This window comes from Lycorma delicatula, chromosome 4 (assembly GCF_047948215.1).
Source record: "Lycorma delicatula isolate Av1 chromosome 4, ASM4794821v1, whole genome shotgun sequence".
NCBI lineage: Eukaryota > Metazoa > Arthropoda > Insecta > Hemiptera > Fulgoridae > Lycorma > Lycorma delicatula.
Window position 1 is genome coordinate 7332295 of NC_134458.1, and position 21783 is coordinate 7354077.

At 30.7% G+C, this 21783-nt stretch overlaps 1 protein-coding gene across 1 annotated transcript in view; it reads left to right on the top strand.

The window, feature by feature from the left end:
• Positions 1 to 21783, top strand: part of Pi3K59F (phosphatidylinositol 3-kinase 59F) — a 105480-nt gene that overhangs the window by 60859 nt on the left and 22838 nt on the right. Inside the window, exons 12-14 of the mRNA XM_075362242.1 lie at positions 2609 to 2737; positions 5198 to 5319; positions 7367 to 7581. Coding sequence (XP_075218357.1) covers positions 2609 to 2737; positions 5198 to 5319; positions 7367 to 7581 — 466 coding nt within the window. The remainder of the gene's footprint in view (positions 1 to 2608; positions 2738 to 5197; positions 5320 to 7366; positions 7582 to 21783) is intronic.

Genomic DNA, 21783 nt, shown 5'->3' on the forward strand with positions numbered 1-21783 from the left:
CCAAGAAAACCAGTAATGACATCTTTGAATGACTTCCGACTTCTTTGTGCTTTAAGATTCAGTTTGCTGTCAAATATATTTTCCCAAGCTAATTTTCTTATTTGTGGCCCAGTGAATATTCCTTCTTTTAATTTGGCTTCACTTAAATGAAAAAACCTCAACTAAATATTTAAAGCCATCTCCATCTTTATCTAATGCTTTTAGAAAATTCTTCATCAGGCCTAGTTTTGTGTGTAGAGGAGGTAAAATAATATGTTCTACTTTGACAAGGGGAATATTGACAACATATTCCTTTCCTGGGATAAACTGATTTCTTTTTGGCCAGTCTTTAACTGTGTAGTGTTCATCTGTAGCCTGACTATCACATACTCAAGAAACACATATATTTTGTAAAGCCACTCTGGAGACTGAGAAGAAGCCCTATCGCTTTCAGGTCAGCGATGATTTGCCATGAATGTTCATCATACTTAATAGCTTTTAAAATTTTTGACATACTTTCATATGTTTCTTTCATTCCTACAGCTTGTGCTACCAGCAGAGAAGAAAACTTATTCGATTTCTGCAACAATACTGCCTTTAAGCTTTTTTTTCATGAGTGTAAATAAACACTGATCATGAATAACATATTCTATGTCCACTTCAGACATTAGCCCCCTAACATCATGGCAGGAACAAATTAAACCATCTCTTCTAAAGTATTTCAGTAAATTTTCGTTTCGATTTCTGTATACTGAAGTTTTAGTATCTTTGTTTAATAAATTCCATTCTATAAGGCATGAACCTTAACTTCTTGTTGTTTTGATAAATACAAGTTACGAATTAGGTTGCTCAGTTCTGCTTGTGTGATGAGGTGAGGTTCAGTATTTGATTCTTCTAGAATGTAATTAATATCTATTGAAGTTGAGGATTCATCTATCAAGCCTTCTGAGGATTCATAAATTTCTTTTTAAGAAATTTGAGCAATCTGAATCGGTGAATCAACACCATGAAGCACTAGTCTCATAGGTGAACAAACATTTGGGTATGCGATATTGCTTTTATTGTTTGAATTGAAATCTGTACTATTTGTTAAGCAAAAGTAGCAGTCATCATAATGGTTAGTAGGCTCTTGCCAAATCATAGATACGCCAAAAGGCAACTGTTATTTTTTTCCACCACCAGGTTAGTTAACCATAGCACTTGATGCATGCTACATGTGAAGCTCAGGATTTATCTTGGTCTCCCAAGGGACGGTCAAAATAATGTTTGTAAGCAGTTTTCAGCAGATTCGATACTGGTTTTCATTGATTTTTCATGGTGAGTTCTCTGCAAACATAACAAAAAATATTTGGAGAATTTTTACAAGCCCGATTTTTAATCATTGTAAAATTCAAAATGTTTTAATGAATGAAAGTAAACTGAAATATTACAGAAATACTAACTTAATTATCAAAATAATTAAGTTTTAAGTTATAAATACTTAATTATTTAAAATACTTCATAAAATTGTTTCACCATGGATTGCAATAAAACATAGCATGAAACACACACACACACACACACACACACACACACAAATTAACAAATCTTGATGTTCAATAAAATAATACCAAACATTGTTCTGTCATAAAAATCTTTCACTAAATTTATGGCATCACTTATGAAACAACCATTATAATACGTGTATGATAAAACCACTAACACAACTTGAGAGCACAAGTCAAACCAAACTGAACTCATACTTAAGAAAATTTCAGCATGTTGAATTGCTCATTACTTGACTCACTGACATGTCTGGCTTGACATGAAATGACATCATTCAACTGTTATGTACCAAAAATAAGACTTATATATTATCACAATTGGTTCTGTAGACCACAGCATACATCACAATATAAATCAGATGTCAATAAGCAAACATACAGATGTATTGCTTGTTCCACGAATGATGGAATAAATAACTTTAAGGAGTTGTAACTTCAGATCATTATGTGATGGGCTGTTTCAGAATACATATACAGATTCAGCATATAAAATACCTACTCCCTTTACAGTTCCAAATTTTATGTTGATCAGTGCTACTGGAGTGATAAATTTCTGATTTTCCATAAAAAAAAAAATATTTTCCTAACTGTGACCTTATACTTTAATACAAGTATATTGATGTTAAAATTGACACACAGTATAAGAAATTTTTAAAAACAGTTATGTTCTTAAAAAAAAAAATATTGTTACAGTTGTGATTAGGGCAATCTCTAATTTGGTTGTATTTTAACAACCAACTTATTTTTAAATTCAGTTGAACAGCAAAGGACATCGTAAGATCAGCCAGATCTTGTTAAAGGATTGTATCTTACTTTTTACCTTATTCTAAAATTTTGTAATTATAATTTTGTTCATTATTATTTAATTTTTCTTCATCTGAATTCTACTTTTTAACATTGTGATGAGATCACAATCACTGGTAGTGATTGTAGGATTTTTAGTTGTATTATTGTTAAAATATAAATAAAACTTTAATTTAAAACTACTTTTAGTTGCATTACATTTTTTCTGCTTATAGTATGAAGCAGGCAGTTGGTGATAAATCTTATGAGAATATATGTCATGTGTGTTGGTTTTTTTCCAGACACTACAGTCTGGCAGTCCTGACTGTCAGAAGAGACAGATGTTCCTTCATAGACAGCAAACTTTTATAGATAAACTTGTTAAACTGGTTAAAACTGTTGCTAGAGAAAGTGGGAACAGAAAGAAAAAGGTACTTTATTTTAATTATTATTTGTTATTAGTTTTCTTGCGATAATGGTAGAAGAGGAAAAAATAAGAATTTCATATTCTTTCATTAGAGTATTCCCTTTCATTTACTGTTCCTGTACTATTCCTTTCAAATGGATTTCAGTTCTATTCTCTTTGGTTGGTATATCCTCTTTCTATTCATTTTATCTCTGTTGAGTTCACATTTGGAAGTTGGAAATTAGTTTTGATATTGCTCCCTTGAAAAAAAATCTTCAAAATTGTTGCATTATCCAATAATTGGAACAGATTTCTCTGAAAACTTTTTTTGTAAAATAATTTTTCACATGTAGATCAAATGTGCAGTTGAACCTATTTTTTTCTTGATTATTGTTAAATAAGTCAATTTATTTGATTGTAGCCTATTTAAATATTATTTGTGTATTAATTTTTTACTTATATATTTATTTTTTAGCTTACATGGTAATTTGTAAAAGTAATTTTTACATATCAGAATTATATTTGTATTTTGTTAAACTGTAGGTACATGTAATAAAATAGTTATGAGATTAATAAAAATTATGTTCATTGGTTTATTTAAAAATTAGATTAAAAAGCCATAATTAATTAATAAGTAAATTAATAGTTTAATTGGAATTAACTTTTTGATAGGGATGCTCCGTACTAGGAAAAATGTTATTTTTGTTGTGTAAAAATCTGAAACGTTTATTATATGTTTTATAAATACTTTCGTAGTGATATATTTTGTATGAAATAGTGTGACACAGTCTCTGTCACTTCATTAAAAACATTAATAATTTGACTCTCTGCTCAACGTGTTAGGTACGGCTATAAAAATTTCTGGAAATATTAAATGAATTTTACTAAAGAAATGTTTTGTAAAATAAATTATGTAGGTAAATAAGATCATTTCCCTTTTGACCTTCGTAGTCTTTTAACAATATCTATATGATAACACATACATTGAGCATTGTGATTTATTTACAAGTAGTTGTTTGTATTCCTTAGTGAAACAGTTTTGTACTTAGCTCTCATGCTAATCTATGAGGTCTGTTCAGAAAATAACCGAACTTTATTTTTTTAATCTCTATTATTAATTTTACAGATTATTGATTCTTGTCTCCTTCAAAGTACTCCCCTCCCCTATTAACATATTTTTCCCAGCAGTGTTTCCACTTCACGAAGCAGTCCTGGATAGCTTCATTTCAAATGGCCTTAAGGTCATCAATAATCTCAAAACGGCATCCTTTCATCACTGATTTTAATTTGGGAAATAAGAAAAAATTGCAAGGAGCCAGGTCTGGTAAGTAGGGAGGCTGAGAGAGGACAGTCGTATGATTTTTGGCACAAAACTGATAAATTGAGGAAGTTGATTGTCCAGGTGTATTGTCATGGTAAAGGAACCATAAGTTGTCTTGGCACAACTCTGGTCTCTTTTGCAAATTTTTTCACATATCATTGTAAAACGCCTTGATGGTACACAAGGTTCACTGTTTCACCCTGAGACAAGAATTCAAAATGCACAATTTCATTAAAATAAAAAAAACAGAGAGCATCACTTTGACATCAGATCAAGACTGATGCGCTCTCTTGGGTAATGGAGATCCTTTGCCAGTCCATTATGATGATTGAACTTTTGTCTCAATTTTCGTAGGCATAAACCCAGCTTTCATCTCCCGTTATGATCCTTTGCATGTATGTTTCATTGTCATTGGCTTGTTCAAGAAGTTGCCAACAAACATTGACTCGATGTTCTTTCTGCTGTTTTGTCATCAAACAAGGAATAAACTGCTGCAACTCTATGCATGTTCAGTTTTTCAGTCAAAATGTCATGGCATGATCCAGTCAATGCTAACTTCTTCTGCAAGTTTTCTGACAGTCAATCAGTGATTTGCACGCACCAGATCATTGATTTTCTGAACACAGGTGTTATCAGTTGAAGTCGAAGGCCTTCCTGGTTAAGGGTCATCTTCAATTGACTGATGACCACTTTTAAATCATGAAAACCATTCATAACATTGCATACGACTCAGAGCATCATCTCTGTAAGCGTGTTTGTGTGAAAGTTTTTCCCAGTTTCACACAAAATGTTACATTGTATCATTGCTGCTGAAAATTGCACATTATAAAATTCACTACTTGCCCTTAAACATGTTGCACTCAAATAACAATAACACAAAAACTAAATTTGATATCAACAATAAAAAAAAATGTAGTTACAGAGGAGGTTACGGGGAACACAATGCTGCCAACTGCACAGCACTAAATATCTCTGTTGGCACGTAATTAAAAATGTTCCGTTATTTTCTGAACCGATCTTGTAGTTATACGATATTCTTAGGTGTGCGATTGTTTCTTCATTTTCTGAATTATTTTTGGTTAAGAAGAATTTTATAAATGAATATGGAATAAATCTCTACTTAGTTTTGTTTTATTAAACTATGTAGAGTTTACTTTTGTTTAGATGGATAGACTGCAAGCACTTCTGGCAGATACTGAGACATTTAAAATAAATTTTTCAAATTTTGACCCACTTCCATTTCCATTGGATCCTAGTGTTCAAATTAAAGGAATTATACCTGAAAAGTAAGTATTTCCTTTTTATCATTTGTAATTTGTTTTGTAATCCCATGTTAGGTGTAAGTTATAGATATAAGATCTATTGTAGTATTACCTTAAGAATGCATGTATGCTATTCTGAATATCTATTAAATTTTATAAAAAGTAAAGTCATTCTTATTATGATTAATTCATTTTATAAGCTTAAAATTACTTGTGAGAATATATGATCTCAGTGCATCCTTCAGTTCATTTATGGTAAAATGAATACCCTTGATATCTCCTGTTGATTGCAGAAATAAGTGAAAATCACAGGTTGCCAAATCTGATGAGTACAGAGGCTGTGCAACAGGTTCATATTTCAACTTCACAAGAGCCTCAGCGGTTTCATGTAATGTGTGTGGCTGAGCATTTTCATATTGTAGAATTATCAGCTCCATAAATTGTTGAACATGATATACACTCCTTCAAAGATATTTTAACTTCTCAGTGTATTGCAGTCATTTTGAATCGATTCACCTCCTTTTGGTGCTTTTCATCAGTCACAAAAACTGGCCAGCCGCTGCAAGATTCATCCTCAATATTCACTTTATCAGTTTCTGATGTACAAAATTTTATTGCCCATCTACTCACAGTACTTTGATCAACAGTTTCATCACCATAAACAACTATTAGACAATCTTGAGCATTAACTTTTTCTGCTGTTTTAAATTCAACCACTGCATGCATGTTGTTTGAGACACACTGACATAACAGGCATATTCAACTTTATAACAATGGCAACTGCCAGAAAACAAGGTGGTGTGGGTCAGTGAGTTTTGGAATGTTTGTAGTAGAAGAATGTAACTACAAAATGGAACCACTTGTTGCTTTGTGTGACATTTTGTTCTCCTGTTTCATTATGGTGTGCATAACATTTCAGCTGCCCCTCATATAAAACTGTCCTACTAGTTTTTTTTAAGAAAAAATCAAATGTTTAGAAAATCAAATGTTTTGTAGAATTAAACTATGTTGAAATCTGAAGAATGTTATTCAGTTCTTTATTAACCTGCTGCATTATCTCGTCAATATCTTGATAATCAAGGTCAAAGATAAGCCTAATTCACCTAAAACGTTTTGGTGTAACAAAATATACATAAATTTATAAAATCTATCATTCTCTCTTTTTTCTATACATTTGATAAGAAGATTTTTATTTCTTACTGTAGATCTCAGCGAGTCCAAATATTTTGTGCTAGTATGTTATTGCATTAAACTTCAGGTTACCGTTCAAGACAATCTCAACTATTTTTTTAAAGCTAAAAGTATATATATATTTACATACATTTTTTGTCATAAATTCAGAATACATACTTTTAATTAGTTTCTTAAAGTATTATATTTTATTTGAATGTGTATATGCTTTGAAGTAATTATATCGTCAGGTGTTGTCATTGTGCTGAATGTAATGGTTATTTTGTAAAAACTGACAAAACTAAATGTTCAACTTATTTTAATCCTAAGTGATCATTGAAATTTTCATTTTCTAACTGCTATCTACCTATGCCAGAAAAAGTAGTATGTAGAGATAGAGATTTGTTTTTAAATCTAATTTTGTTTTCAGTTATGTTAGTTATAATTCTTATTTTTAATTTTTTCTGCAAGTTGTAAAAGATTTTTGGTGAAACTGAATATAATTAATTAATGAGAACTGCTAATTGTAGAGAAGCAGTTAATGATAGACAAAACAGAGATGATATACAAAACTGTAATTTACAGTTTCATCATCAACTTCATTAGTTCCTCTGTGTTAAGTCAAGTGTTTTCATAACAGCCCATTATTTCTTTCTATTCATTTTAATCTGTTCCAAATTTGTTTCACCTTTATATTATCTATCATCTTTGACTTTAATTATCTTTTTCACTTTCCTTTCATCATTCCTTCAGACCAACCACATTTTTATTTTTTAATGGCTGCATATTAACTTTTCCAGCATAATAGATGAATAATAAATTTTAAGATCTTATTAGTGGTATTTTCTGTAGTGATAACTGAATTGTTTAAAACTAGAACTGATGCGTTTGTTACTTTTAGAGCTGCCTTATTCAAATCTGCCTTGATGCCTTCTCGCTTAACGTTTCGAACAGTGGATGGCGGAGAGTATGTAGCTATATTTAAACATGGTGATGATTTAAGGCAAGATCAGTTAATTTTACAGATTATTACTCTGATTGACAAACTTCTTCGTAGTGAAAACCTTGATTTAAAACTGACACCATACAGAGTTCTGGCTACTAGTACAAAACATGGTAAATAAATATATCTTATTTTGTGAAATGTTAATGAATTAGATTATTTGTCTTAATTTATAGTTTAAAGTGATAATTTTTTATTTCTTTAAATTCTTTGTATTGGAAGTTTGAATTTTTTGTTTAAATTTAACATACTTAATTGTTTTATTTACGGTCAGTATTTTTGTATTTAAATACACTTACTCTTAAGAGGATGCAAACTGATTTTTCAAATCCAGCCTATTTTACTCTTCTTGAAATGTAACAATTAAGTACCAGCAAATTTTGGGAGTTTCTGTTAAAACTACCTACCCTTAGGAGAGAAGAGGGGTTATATTCACTAACCTCTGATCCTGAGGATAGAAGTTGCAATCAGGACAGATCTCCAAAATTGTAGGAAAATATAACTGTGATTTTCCCTTTAAACGATTCCCAATGAAGCGAATTTTCAGTAGATTTCATACTTCATGTATATTTTGTGATCCAGTTGTGATAGAAGCTTGAATATGGCTTTGAAAGAAATTCCTGCTATATGTAAAAAAAATTTGGGGTTAAAAAACCACCTCTAAAGGAGTAAAACAAGACAATGAAGATTCCCTAATTCCTGTGAATATTTCTAACATGTTTAATAGAAAGTATAAGTGTATCATAAATCTACTAAATTCTAAAAAAAATTATTTTGAGATTTCCCTTTAAACTGACATTAAGAGGATGAAACTGGATTAAGAGATTTCATCTTTTCTATTATATTTTGAAAGTGCTGGAAACATTTAACTAAAGCTTCATATTGACAAACATTAATTTCATATTTTATATATTAAAAATCACGAATAAAATTTACTTGAAAAGTAAAAATATCCATAAAAACAAATATTGGTAAATATCAGATATTGGTTGTGTTGGGATTTTTTTGTTGGCCTTCGGTGTATAATGATTTCCAGTCAATTTTTTTTTTTTTGAAATTAAAAGGGCACAGACTTATAAGAAGTTGCTTAAAAATTATGTGCATGCATTTGTAAAGAAGAGATCCTTAACTTAGTGTTGTATATTGCTAATGGTCTGAGCCAGAAGTTGCTGAAACATAATATGTGTTGATTATTTTGATTGTAAACAATCTCATGGGTCGTTAAAGGTTTGATATGATTAGTTAAAGATATTATTAACAAACATATGGAAAATACAGAAGCTATACATTAGTATGATAGACATTACCATTATTTTTCAAAATTTAGAGCTAAATTTCTGAAATCTGATTTATAGGAATTTAATAAAATTTTTAATATATCATATTTAGTGGTGTATAGAATTCAATATTTAGTTCAATTTTGTCACTCTACAGACAATATTTATAAAATTATTGAAAAATAAATCCTTTTTTCTTCAATTCCGAATATTTTATGTATTGCCTGCTGTTCAACAAGTATTGGTCATAGAAGCCTAAAATTGATGCAGTATCAAACTCGTACTACAAAAATGAAAAAAAAAGATAGTCATGTAAAAATATTCCTTCACAGGAGAATGTGCATGTGCACACACACACACACACACACACACAAGTAATAAGGCTGATGATTTGGAGCAGCAAGTGAAAACCAAGTCAAAATAATTCTCACATAACTTTCTCTTAAAATAATTTCCATATGATCTTCTCTTAAAATAATTTTAATGTATCTTGGTCCATTAAAATCCTTTACTTCATCACCGTAACCATAACATACATATTCAATTTCAGTTAGACGTCATTATTTTGATACTTAAACTGTCTATAATATTCTGTGTTAATAGTATCAATTAGTTTACAAAAATTCATTCTACCAATCAGCATCAAAACAACATCACTACCAATCCATAAAACAATTTCTGTGTTATTTTTAATTCCACCAACTTCCACGGTAGAGTGCTGGTAACATTAATTTTTTTATCAAATCCATATCTCTTTTATTAAACAAAAGAAAATTTTTGGAAAAGGATAGATGAGAACAGTTTGTGAACCTGGTATTGGTGTATCAATTTTATTACTCTTTGGCAGAGATACCACTCATCACAGTCACACTTTGCGGTCTTTAACTGTGGATTTTTGCAATTTTGCATGATCACATTTTGCGAGCTATAACTGTAGATCTCTGTTTTTTAAATTACATGACTCTGCCACCAAAGTGGAGAAGCGAGGTATGCTACTACAGGGGTGCAGAAAATGTTTTAACTTACCACATTTCCCCAGAACACGCTTTTTTCACTAAACATTTCCCCAATGGTACTTTGCGTTATCCACATTCATATAGTTAATATTGAACTTCCTGTTCAGTATGTACTTAAGAAGCCTCCACATTAGATGTTGATTTGAAAGAAAAATGCTTGATATTTGTGCAAATTCTTGTGATAATTGTTAGCTTTGCCTATTTGTGTTGGTAATGTGTGTGACTAATAATGATTGTTAGACGTTCTTCCAGCTTCCGCCAGTTAATACTGATTACTATACACTGTAATATGTCATTTATTTTCATGTCAATAATGGTAATTTTGTTTTGGAAACAACCTTGTTTAAGTACTTAAATAAATTTGATTTTGGCTCAAAAATAAAACTTAAAACGTATTAATGAAGATCTCATATATTTAACAAAACATCAAGAACTGATAAGTACTTACATATGTGTAAGCTATTATTCGTTTTACATTTATTTTCTCCAGTCCTTTGTCTACAGGTTTTTTGGAAAATTATCATTCAGAAATGGAAGTCTTCCCTTATCTTGATGTAGCCTGTCAACAACCATAGAGGTTTTGTAAACCTTAAGCCGAGAGACAGCTGAATATTTTTTCTGTCTAAAACTTCTTTCAGTAAATTAGAGGCTTTGTGTACAGGAAGCTCATTCCAAGAAACAAAAACTTCATAAAACAGGCTATCAGATTTAATATTCCTGTTATGAAGGTGTTTTCCTATTACAGACCCAACTGACTCGCACACTGCTTCATTACAATTTCATATCCAGTGCCTTCTAAACGAGTGCTACTAAAACACAGTCGCATATCTTTCACAATACTTGGTTCTTCAATTCTATTTTCCAGATTCCCTAGAATCAGCACACACAGGTTTACTAGATTTTTTCTTGTATTTTGAATAGATCTCCAGTTAATGCTCTTTATTGACAATCATTCGCTTTATTTGTTTCTTCATTCTGCAACTCTTGTCTTTTTTTTTGTTTTGGTTAGACTGGATTTATCATAGCTGTCTTCCATTAGTAGACAGTTTTTAAACACCGTTTTGCAAACAGTTCAGTGCTTTGAATAGAAATAAAAAATTTTGCTATGTTAGCTTTCCACTGTTCAGTTCAGTTTTCATGTTTTGAAGTCTGCTTTTTAGCAAACCATAATAATCAAAAACCTTCCAAATACAGATCTTAACACTTTGAGCTGTACAACTGAACTTGGTCAGTTCTTCAGGAACATCGATTGTTCCAAGAAGTTGATAAGTAAAGTCAGGATTTGAAAATTGCTTTAAATTCCTTGAATATTGTTTTGCTTTAGTGTTATTACCACTTTTTATACGCTCCATTTTCTTCTTTTGAAGGTCCGTAAAAAAGACAAAAACCCTTTCAAAGGTCTTATATATTCTTAATTCACTTAATTCACAAATCTAGTTTGCTGAAGTGATTTTGGGTTCATGAATCCAGTGGCTAATTCTTCAGCTATGTTTATTAGTTCTTCAAACCCAATCCTCCAATTGTAACTTTTCATCAGGCTACTTAATACTGTACCTGATTGCTCAGCCAGTTATATCCTTTTTCTTTCATGGCATCATTTATTACACACTCCTATCTGTGAGCTATGTTCCAAATAGATATTAAAAAATCTAAATCAATGGTTTGACATAATTCAGCAGTTTTCTTAGGAACTCCGTCATAATACTGGCCATCAAATGCCATGCCATTCAGTTGTTTGTCAATGTTTATTTTAAACTTATCTAAAGCAAATAAAATTTTTTCTGTTAGAGGAGTCCCTTTATGTGAAGTGCTACAAGGGAATATATTAATAATAATGCAAGTCTGCACTCCATTGACCAGTGTAATAAGACATGTTATTTGATATGTTCAGTGAAGCTTAGTAATTTTTTCTACTCTAACAGATATCGAGGGTAACTGGTTAGTGATGGGGTTTTCAGTGGTCAAAAAAAATCAGATATTTTTCATTCATAATTAAAAATATATTTTGTCTGAATTCTCTGAAAAATTCTCTTAAATGATTAAGTTCTCTAAGATCTGCTTCATTTAATACATTTAAACTCAATGTTTTTCAAAATATTTACCCCCCTTGCCTTCTTTTATAGCATTATACGCTGTTCTTGTGACTCCTAGTCCAATTCTTTCAAAATCTTTCTTCATTTTTAACGCTCTTTGTTCAGACAACTTTGAAAATTTAAAGCACCATTTGTGGGCATCAGAATTTAAATGGTCAATTAAATGAGTTTTAAATTCCTAAATTGTGTACTCTGATTGCTCTGCATGATGTGATATTCATTTGGCAGTGTGAATATCCCAAACTTACTGGTTTTTAGGGCTGTAACATTTTTTGGGATATGTTTGTAGTTTGATATACATGGCGTACATAAAACTTTTGTCATCGTCCTCTGTTAAACATGGCATTAACTGATAGATTTCAGTAAGAAATTTACTTACTCTGATAAGTTTAATTTAGCTTCACACTCTTCAGATTTTTCTTGTGTCGTTTCCATTGTAGGTTTGGGTTTGGATTTTTCCTGCTTAATTACAGGGAGTACAGCATCAAACTCTTCATTTAAACATGTTAAAACTGATACTATGTCAGATAACTGCCCTTCATAATCACTTTCACTTCTTTTAAAAAAATGTGCATCAGAGGATTCTGAGCAAGAAGGTTTTGATAGTACTATAGGATGGTTAACTGGTTGTTCATCAACCTTTATTTTTTTTCTTTAGATTGTTCATCATCAGATCCACAAGATTTAACATCTTCCTCTGACTGTTCAGGACCTGCTGTTGGTACAGGTTCAGGTTCAATACCACTTGTCACATTTAATTGTTTGAAAAATCCAGAAACACATCCTTGGTTATTTGTTCCAAGGGACAATCTTTCAGGAAAGATTGTCTCTTCTTCCTCACCACTCATAATGTATAACTGACTGACTTGTTTATAAACTAAATATTTATAATATAGTATTTTACCGCGTAATTAAAAAAAAATATAACTTGATTATTACTATTTTTATTATGTTCAAAAGTATTACTTAAACTATTACTTATGTTATGTCTAATTAGCTTTAGTTCCAATAACCTACCACAGTCACTACTTAAAATATATGAAACACAATATACTGTGTAAACTTAAACATCACACTAATAAACAACTGCGACAGAAAAAATCACTATATAAACTTAAACATCACAGTAATTAACAACTGCCACAGAAAAAACAAGAATAAGTTGCCTAGTCCACTTGCTACTTATAAACTGATGGGGTTGAAGCGAGAGGTATGAGATGACAGATTGCGACAGGCGACTGACGGCCATATAACCACACCCTTCCACCACCATTTGTGCCATGAAAATGGAAACAAACAAATGAGTCATCACATCATACGCACTTTATACTGATAAAAGACTGATTTAAAATTTTGGTAAGTAGTTTAAGTTAAGAAATGAAAAACATTAGTAATACCTATGTGTTGAATACTTTTGTATAATATGATTTAATGTGATTTAGTTGTTATCGCTTGAGTAATATCATTTGTATGAAGGTAACAAAATTTGCCTACCAGTACCATAATAATTATTAATACCTAAAGAAAGTATTAGAACACCAGCTGTTTGGGTGGCTGTTTGTAGCCAGTCAAGAATCAGGAAATTGCCATTCATCAACCAGCATAAAAATATTGTATCGACAGCTCAGCTGTACGATATTTTGTGCTGTGAACATTAAATAGATACCCTGCCTGACTTGCAGCAGAAAGCAATCAACACACATTGTGTGTTTGTGTGTATATGTATATATATCGTAAACAAACTGATTAGGCTGACCTTTGTACCCATTCATTTCTTATCTGCCTGCACTGAGCGAAATGTCCCTTAGTAGACAAACTTTTTAATTTTTCCCAAAATAATTATTTTTCCCTTATAAAAAAAATTATTTGTAGATTTTTTTCCCCAGTCCAGCCACAATTTCTCCAAACCTTGTTCAGGTGTTTTGATATATTCTGCACACCTGTGGTACTAATTGTTTGGGTGAAGAGAATTAGAGAGAAAGGAAGAGAGTTTTCAGGAACGAACACTAGGTAGCCTCATACCTTCAGACCAGCAACACCCTTTGTCTTATAGTTATGGCCACTCGCTATAAAATGTAAGTTATCTGTTGACATCAAACATGTTCTCAATAATAAAAGCAAGTTGAGCATAAGCTCAACTGTATAATAGTAAAAAAAATCTGTGTTATGTAGTTCTTGTTTCATAAAAATGGTAATTGTAGAAATTTTCAATTGAAAAGTAATTAGATTTAATAATATGTGTTTAAGTTAATAAATCATAAAAAATATATTAAAATATGCAACAAATTTTTGACTACATTTTTCATTAAAAATAGTTTAGTTTATCAGTGAATAATTTAATGAATAAATAGATTGCATATATCCTGTATTTAATAATTAAAAGACTAATAGCAAAGCATTATCTACACATTTTCCTGTTTCACTCTATCTCTGTGTGCTTATGACAGAATACATTATCACTTTAAATTCTTACTCCACACTTCTGATCTTTTTTAGAACATTTTAAAAAAACATAATTACATTTTCGAAAACTATATCACCCGTATTTTCTTTTCTGATAACATAAGGTGTAACTACATGTTCAATATCTCTCACAAGATTTCCCTCATTCAAGGATTCGTTTAATGTTTTTAATTGACTTGCAAACATTTTAATCATCTCTTCCATTTTATTTTTATTATACATAGGAAACATATATTCCCAACCAAGTTTATCAGGCACTTCTGTGCATATAGATATATGTTTGTTTTATTTTAAAATCAATAAGAAAACATTTGAATTCTAAATTTCTAAGAACATAGTAAATTATTAGCTGACAATCAATATAATTCTTTTGTTTCAATTTGTGATTTAGATCATCAAACACACAATAGAACTCGAAATTCATTTATTGATAGCATCATCTTAAACATTGCACAGGCTAATACTAATCGACAACATTCCTCTAATAACAGTTTTTTAAAGTATTTGAAACTAGATATTCTTTATTATTATGGTCCTGTTAATCAGGTATAAAACTTGTTCCACAAAGCATTTAGTACTTATGGAAATTCTATCACGGTCTCTGATGAATTTGTGATTGCTACCTTCATCATCATGTAAGTCCATCATCATCACGAGACTGCATCTCTACTAAAAACAAATTTTCTAATTTCATCATTAAATCACCCATTAATTATTTAAAAAAAAAAAAATCCTTCAAGATACATATGTTTTTAATTTCTACATTATTCTTCACTTTTCCACCAGGTAATTCATCTGTTCCTTTATAAACCAATCATAGCCACGAACAGGAGTTATTAAGAATTTTCAAACCTTTTGTAGAAAGCTCATTTGTTCAACTATAAGGAAGATACATTTAAATTCACTTGTTTAAACAACTATAGTTTTTCTATTAGATTTTTATATATAGATCATTTTATTTTAACTTATTATAACGTGTTATATATTTTGTTCCAATTCATGAACATTCAATTATTTTTATTTTAGGGCAACATTATTCATAGCCATGTCTTTATTACATATATGAAAATTTAAATAGAGAAGCTTCCATAACTACAACATTCTAGCTAACCTTGGATCACTTTAAAGGCTCCTTTTCCAGAATAGAAGCAGTGCTCTTATACTTTCTCAGAGAATCTTTACAGATTATCTTTTTTTCTAAGTTACCTAACTGACTTTTCATGACACAATCATTTGTGTGTACACCGAGTTTTGCACTGTGACAATACACTTATTTTTAATGCTCATGTAAAATTTAGTGAAAGAAATATTATCTTTAATAGTATTTATTTCTTTAATTACAATTTTTAAATGTTTAGCTCATTCATTATTAATTATGTCAAATCTTCTTTATATTTATTCTGAAATTCATATTCTAAGATAAAATCATTCTATAGTTCTTTCATTGCTTCATTGTCAAGTATAACAGGTTCAGAAGAAATATTTTCAATCTCTTCTCCAAATTTATTGAATATAGAACTATGTTATTGTTTATTATTAGTTAAATTTTTGAGAGATGAATGCCTGATAACAATTTAAGAGCTTCCAAACATATATGATCACAGTTTGGTGGATCATCATAATTTTGAATATTATCATTTATATTTTTTTTTGTCTTCAGTCATTTGACTGGTTTGATGCAGCTCTCCAAGATTCCCTATCTAGCGCTAGTCGTTTCATTTCGGTATACTCCCTACATCCTACATCCCTAACAATTTGTTCTACATATTCCAAATGTTGCCTGCCTGCACAATTTTTTCCTTCTACCTGTCCCTCCAGTATTAAAGCGACTATTCCAGGATGCCTTAATATGTGGCCTGTAAGTCTGTCTCTTCTTTTAACTATATTTTTTCCAAATGCTTCTTTCTTCATCTATTTACCTCTTCATTTGTCACTTTATCCAACCATCTGATTTTTAACATTCTCCTACAGCACCACATTTCAAAAGCTTCTAATCTTTTCTTCTCAGGTACTCCAATCACCCAAGTTTCACTTTCATATAAAGCAACGCTCCAAACATATACTTTCAAAATATTTTCTTGACATTTAAATTAATTTTTGATGTAAATAAATAATATTTCTGACTGAAAGCTCGTTTCGCCTGTGCTATTCAACATTTTATGTCGTTCCTGCTTCATCCATCTTTAGTAATTCTACTTCCCAAATAATAAAATTCTTCTACCTCAAAATAATCTTTTCTCCTCCTATTTTCACATTCAGTGGTCCATCTTCATTATTTCTACAACAATTCATTACTTTCATTTTGTTCTTGTTTATTTTCATGCGGTAGTTCTTGCATAGGACTTCATTCATGCCTTTCATTGTTCCTTCTAAATCCTTTTTACTCTCGGCTAGAATTACTATTTCATCAGCAAATCTTAGCATCTTTATCTTTTCACCTTTACTGTTACTCCAAATCTAAATCGTTCTTTAACATCATTAACTGCTAGTTCTATGTAAAGATTAAAAAGTAACGAGGATAGGGAACATCCTTGTTGGACTCCCTTTCTTATTACGGCTTCTTTCTTACATTCTTCAATTGTTACTGTTGCTGTTTGGTTCCTGTAAATGTTAGCAATTGTTCCTCTATCTCTGTATTTGAACCCTAATTTTTTTAAATGCTGAACATTTTATTCCAGTCTACGTTATCGAATGCCTTTTCTAGGTCTATAAATGCCAAGTTTTTTGGTTTGTTTTTCTTTAATCTTCCTTCTACTATTAATCTGAGGCCTAAAATTGCTTCCCTTGTCCCTAACCAAATTGGTCTTCTCCTAACACTTGTTCCACTCTCCTCTCAATTCTTTTGTACAGAATTCTAGTTAAGATTTTTGATGCATGGCCAGTTAGTTAAGCTAATTATTCTGTATTCTTCACATTTATCTGCTGCTGCTTTCTTTGGTGTCATGACTATAACACTCTTTTTGAAGTCTGACAGAACTTCTACTTTTTCATAATTATTACACACCAGTTTGTATAATCTATCAATCACTTCCTCACCTGCACTGCGCAGTAATTCTACAGGTATTCCAGGAGCCTTTCTGCCATTCAAATCTTTTAATGCTCTCTTAAATTCAGATCTCAGTATTGTTTCTCCCCTTTCATCCTCTTCAACTTCCTCTTCTTCCTCTATAACACCATTTTCTTACTCATTTCCTCCGTATAACTCTTCAATATATTCCACCCACCTATCGACTTGCCTTTCATATTATAAATTGGTGTACCATCTTTGTTTAACACATTATTAGACTTTAATTTATGTACCCAAAAATTTTCCTTAACTTTCCTGTATGCTTCGTCTATTTTACCAATGTTCATTTCTCTTTCCACTTCTGAACACTTTTCTTTAATCCACTCTTCTTTCGCTTGTTTGTTCTTCCTGTTTATAGTATTTCTTAATTGTCGATAGTTCCTTTTACTTTTTTCATCACTAGCATTCTTATATTTTCTACGTTCATCCATCAGTTGCAATATGTCATCTGAAACCCAAGGTTTTCTACCAGTTCTCTTTGTTCCGCCGAAGTTTGCTTGTGCTGATTTAAGAATTTCCTTTTTAACATTCTCCCATTCTTCTTTCTACATTTTTTACCTTATCTTTTTTACTCAGACCTCTTGCGATGTCCTCCTAAAAAATCTTCTTTATCTCCTCTTCCTCAAGCCTTGTCTAAATTCCAGTGATTCATCTGATACCTTTTCTTCAGGTTTTTAAACCCTAATCTACATTTCATTATCACTAAATTATGGTTGCTATCAATATCTGCTCCAGGGTAAGTTTTTCCAGTCAACGAGTTGATTTCTAAATCTTTCCTTAACTATGATAAAATCTATCTGATACCTTGCATTATCGCCTGACTTTTTCCATGTGTATATTCTTCTATTATGATTTTTAAACTGGGTGTTGGCAATTACTAAATAATACTTTGTGCAAAACTCTATAAGTCGGTCCCCTCTTTCATTCCTTTTGCCCAGCCCGTATTCACAACACACTATATTTCCTTCCTTGCCTTTTCCAATGCTTGCATTCCAATCTCCAACTATTATTAAATTTTCATCCTGTTTTATGTGTTTAATTGCTTCGTCAATTTATTTTTATACACACTACCTCATCATCATTATGGGCACTTGTAGGCATATAGACGTTAACAATCATTGTCGGTTTAGGTTTTGATTTTATCCTTATTACAATGATTCTATCGCTATGTATTTTGAAATACTCTACTCTCTTCCCTATCTTCTTGTTCATTATGAAACCTACTCCTGCCTGCCAATTATTTGAAGCTGAGTTAATTATTCTAAAATCACTTGACCAAAAGTCGTTTTCCTCTTCCCACCGAACCTCACTAATTCCTACTACATTTGTCCTATCCATTTCCCTCTTTAAATTTTCTAACCTACCAATGTTTTTTAAACTTTAACATTCCACGCTCCGACTCGTAGAATGTTATTTTTAGTACCCACCCGGAGAACCGAACGGGGGAATAGTTTACCTACGGAATATTTTACCAAGGAAGGCGCCTCCATCATTGCTGTATGAAAATGCAGAGAGCTACATTTTCTTGGAAAAAAGCAGCTGTAGTTTTCCATTTCTTTCAGCTGCGCAGTTCTCAGAGGACTGAGTGATGTTGATATGACCACTTAAGTCGTCCTGACCTACTCCCCTTCCATCGAAGAGGATTTTAAAAAAAATTTGTGAATTTTTATTTTTGTATTCAGTTTTGTACATATACTACTTTTTTTATATTAATTTTTTTTTTATTATTATTTAAAAAACAGATAATTTTAGGTGTAAGAAAAAATCAATCTATATAAAAGTTGTTATATTATTTTAAAAAAACTATGTTAATTACACAGATTTTACAAATTTGTACAACCTTAGTCAAATCCAGCGCAACATCATAGATCCTCCCCCCCCCACGACCGCTTAAAGGTTCATCTAATCTTCAGATTTCTTTTTCTTTCCAGGAACCACCAATTAAAATTTATTATGAGATGCCATTTAAAGAAAATAAATTGTTTTATAAATTGATTAGGCATATTTCAAAGTTTAAAAATAATAAAAACAATTTCCAGAAATTTTAACTATTTTTATTATTCTAGTAGTATTCAAGTTCATTCACAGACATATTTAAAAAAATCTGATGTGGACACCACGTGACTTAATTGTACGCATATTAAATTACATATAAACTTTTTTAAATTGAAAAGTACATGAACTTTTATTTCATAAATAACTTCCGACATTTTTTCATATTTTCTTTATTACTGTTATTATTGAATTATTATTTATCGTATAATTTTTTTTACAATCAGAGCTTAATAAATTGCAACTACTGAAAGAGCTGCTGTCCTCTTTCAGGAATCATTCCTTAGTCTCGCTCTCAACAGATACTTCTCCAATATGGTTGCACCTTCGGTCCAGCTACTCTGTATCACTGAGCACTCAAGCCCCCTCACCAACGGCAAGGTCTCATGATTCATAGAGGGAGATATTTATGTTTTTTTAGATAGCACTGAAGTTCCATTGGAGGAGATCCATCACCATAACTATCAAAATAAACCATGTTCTTATTTTCTGCATATAACATATCCATTGAGTTCCTGTAGAAAATATGCTATCCAAGTTAATAACAACACATTCAATCTTATTAGGACTGCTACTTGGTAGTGCATCTTGCATGAAAACTCCCTTAAAATATTTTATATCCAATTTTTTAATAAATTTATGTAAATCATCAGATGATAAATGAACTAGAGGTTTTTTCTGCCTTCATAAAGTAGAGAATCTACCTTTTTATTAGTCTTTTCAAACCAGAACCTTTCAGATCATTCTTAATTATCATCCAATTTGTTATCAATCAAGTCTTTTAATCAGGGTACAAGCTTTTCTTTCAGTAGAGATGCAGTTTTACTTCTTATCAAAGGACTAATTTTATACACAAAATTCTTTTTGGCTGTAGTCAAAATATTGTTCAACAATCTACTACCAATCTTGTTGTACAGTAACATAAACCTTAAGTCTTTCTTATTTTTCAATGCTTTGTTGCTATATGTTCATTTGTAAGCAGAATTTCACCATTACCTTTAGATTATTGGTCATAAGTTTAACCTAATGTAAAGATTTTTATTTCTTCGCAGCAATTCTAACATTATTTTTCTGTGTGTCTGACAGATTGACTTTATATAAATTCATAACTTTTCTCTATTATATAGAAAAAAATTTTAATACTCTTATGAATATTAAAATCAAAATTTAGTACATGTATGAAGAATAGTAATATATGGGTACATAGAGAGCATCCTCTACAGTTTGATTTTAAAATGAAAAATGACTTAAGTGTTCACATCTTTTTCTTTTATTTTCACCTTTATTGCTAACAAAAATTTATCGAAGATGTAAATAATGCATGATTTCAGGAACTATAGTATCCTTTGTCAGAAAAACAGTGTAGTGTCATTAGTATGCTACGGAATATTAAAATCAAAATTTAGTACATGTATGAAGAAGTACTCTAACCTAATCCCAATTTTCTTTTTGCACACATCGTAGGTGCAGTTACTAAATTCATATCGCATTCATTTAGGTTTAAATTAAATTAAGGTTTAAATTATCTTTAAAAAAAAATCTGTTACAGCATTATCTTCCAACTTCTTATCCTCTTCCCATCTGTCCTCTGCATTCTTATATTTCAATTATAAATATCATGGTCCATACAAGCAGAGTCTATCGGAGCAAGCTAATCTTTTCTCTTATTTCATACCCAGTCCACAATATTGTGCACCAGGCCACTGTAATTTTGAAGGAAGATTATTTATGAAATTGTTCACAAGACTATAACCTATAACACTTTCTGGAAGTACTGAAATACGTTGAACTAAATATTTAGTGCCATTCTGGGGATCTAATAATTCTATCATCCGATCACTCAAAAACTTGACCAGAGACATTTTTTCATTATGAAAAACAGGATGTTCGGGAAAAGATTATAAATTTTCCTGTACATACAAATTTAGATTAATATATGGTACATTAAAACAAATGTCATTATGTTAGAAACGACTGTTCTTCTAAATTATAATTGGCCACCCATGTGTAAATTTTGGAAGATTGTTTTACAATATGTAAGCCATGATTTCAAAATTTTACAAGACCTTTTATTAACATGTATATTTCAACACAACTTATTTTCCAAACAAATTTAAACAAAAAATGTAGTGTTAAACATGTGCACAATGTGTCATTGGGTCAAGAGAATGAAATAATTTTGTCCATAAGGCATATTTATAACCTTCTGTATGACTTGATCTAGACAGGAAAGTTTTACTGAAATTTTCATTTCAAATAATTTTAAATTAATACTTTATTGCAAAATTAAGTAAGCCTAATATCAAACTGCTTTCCTATTATAAATTTCAAATTTGCTTTATTTAAA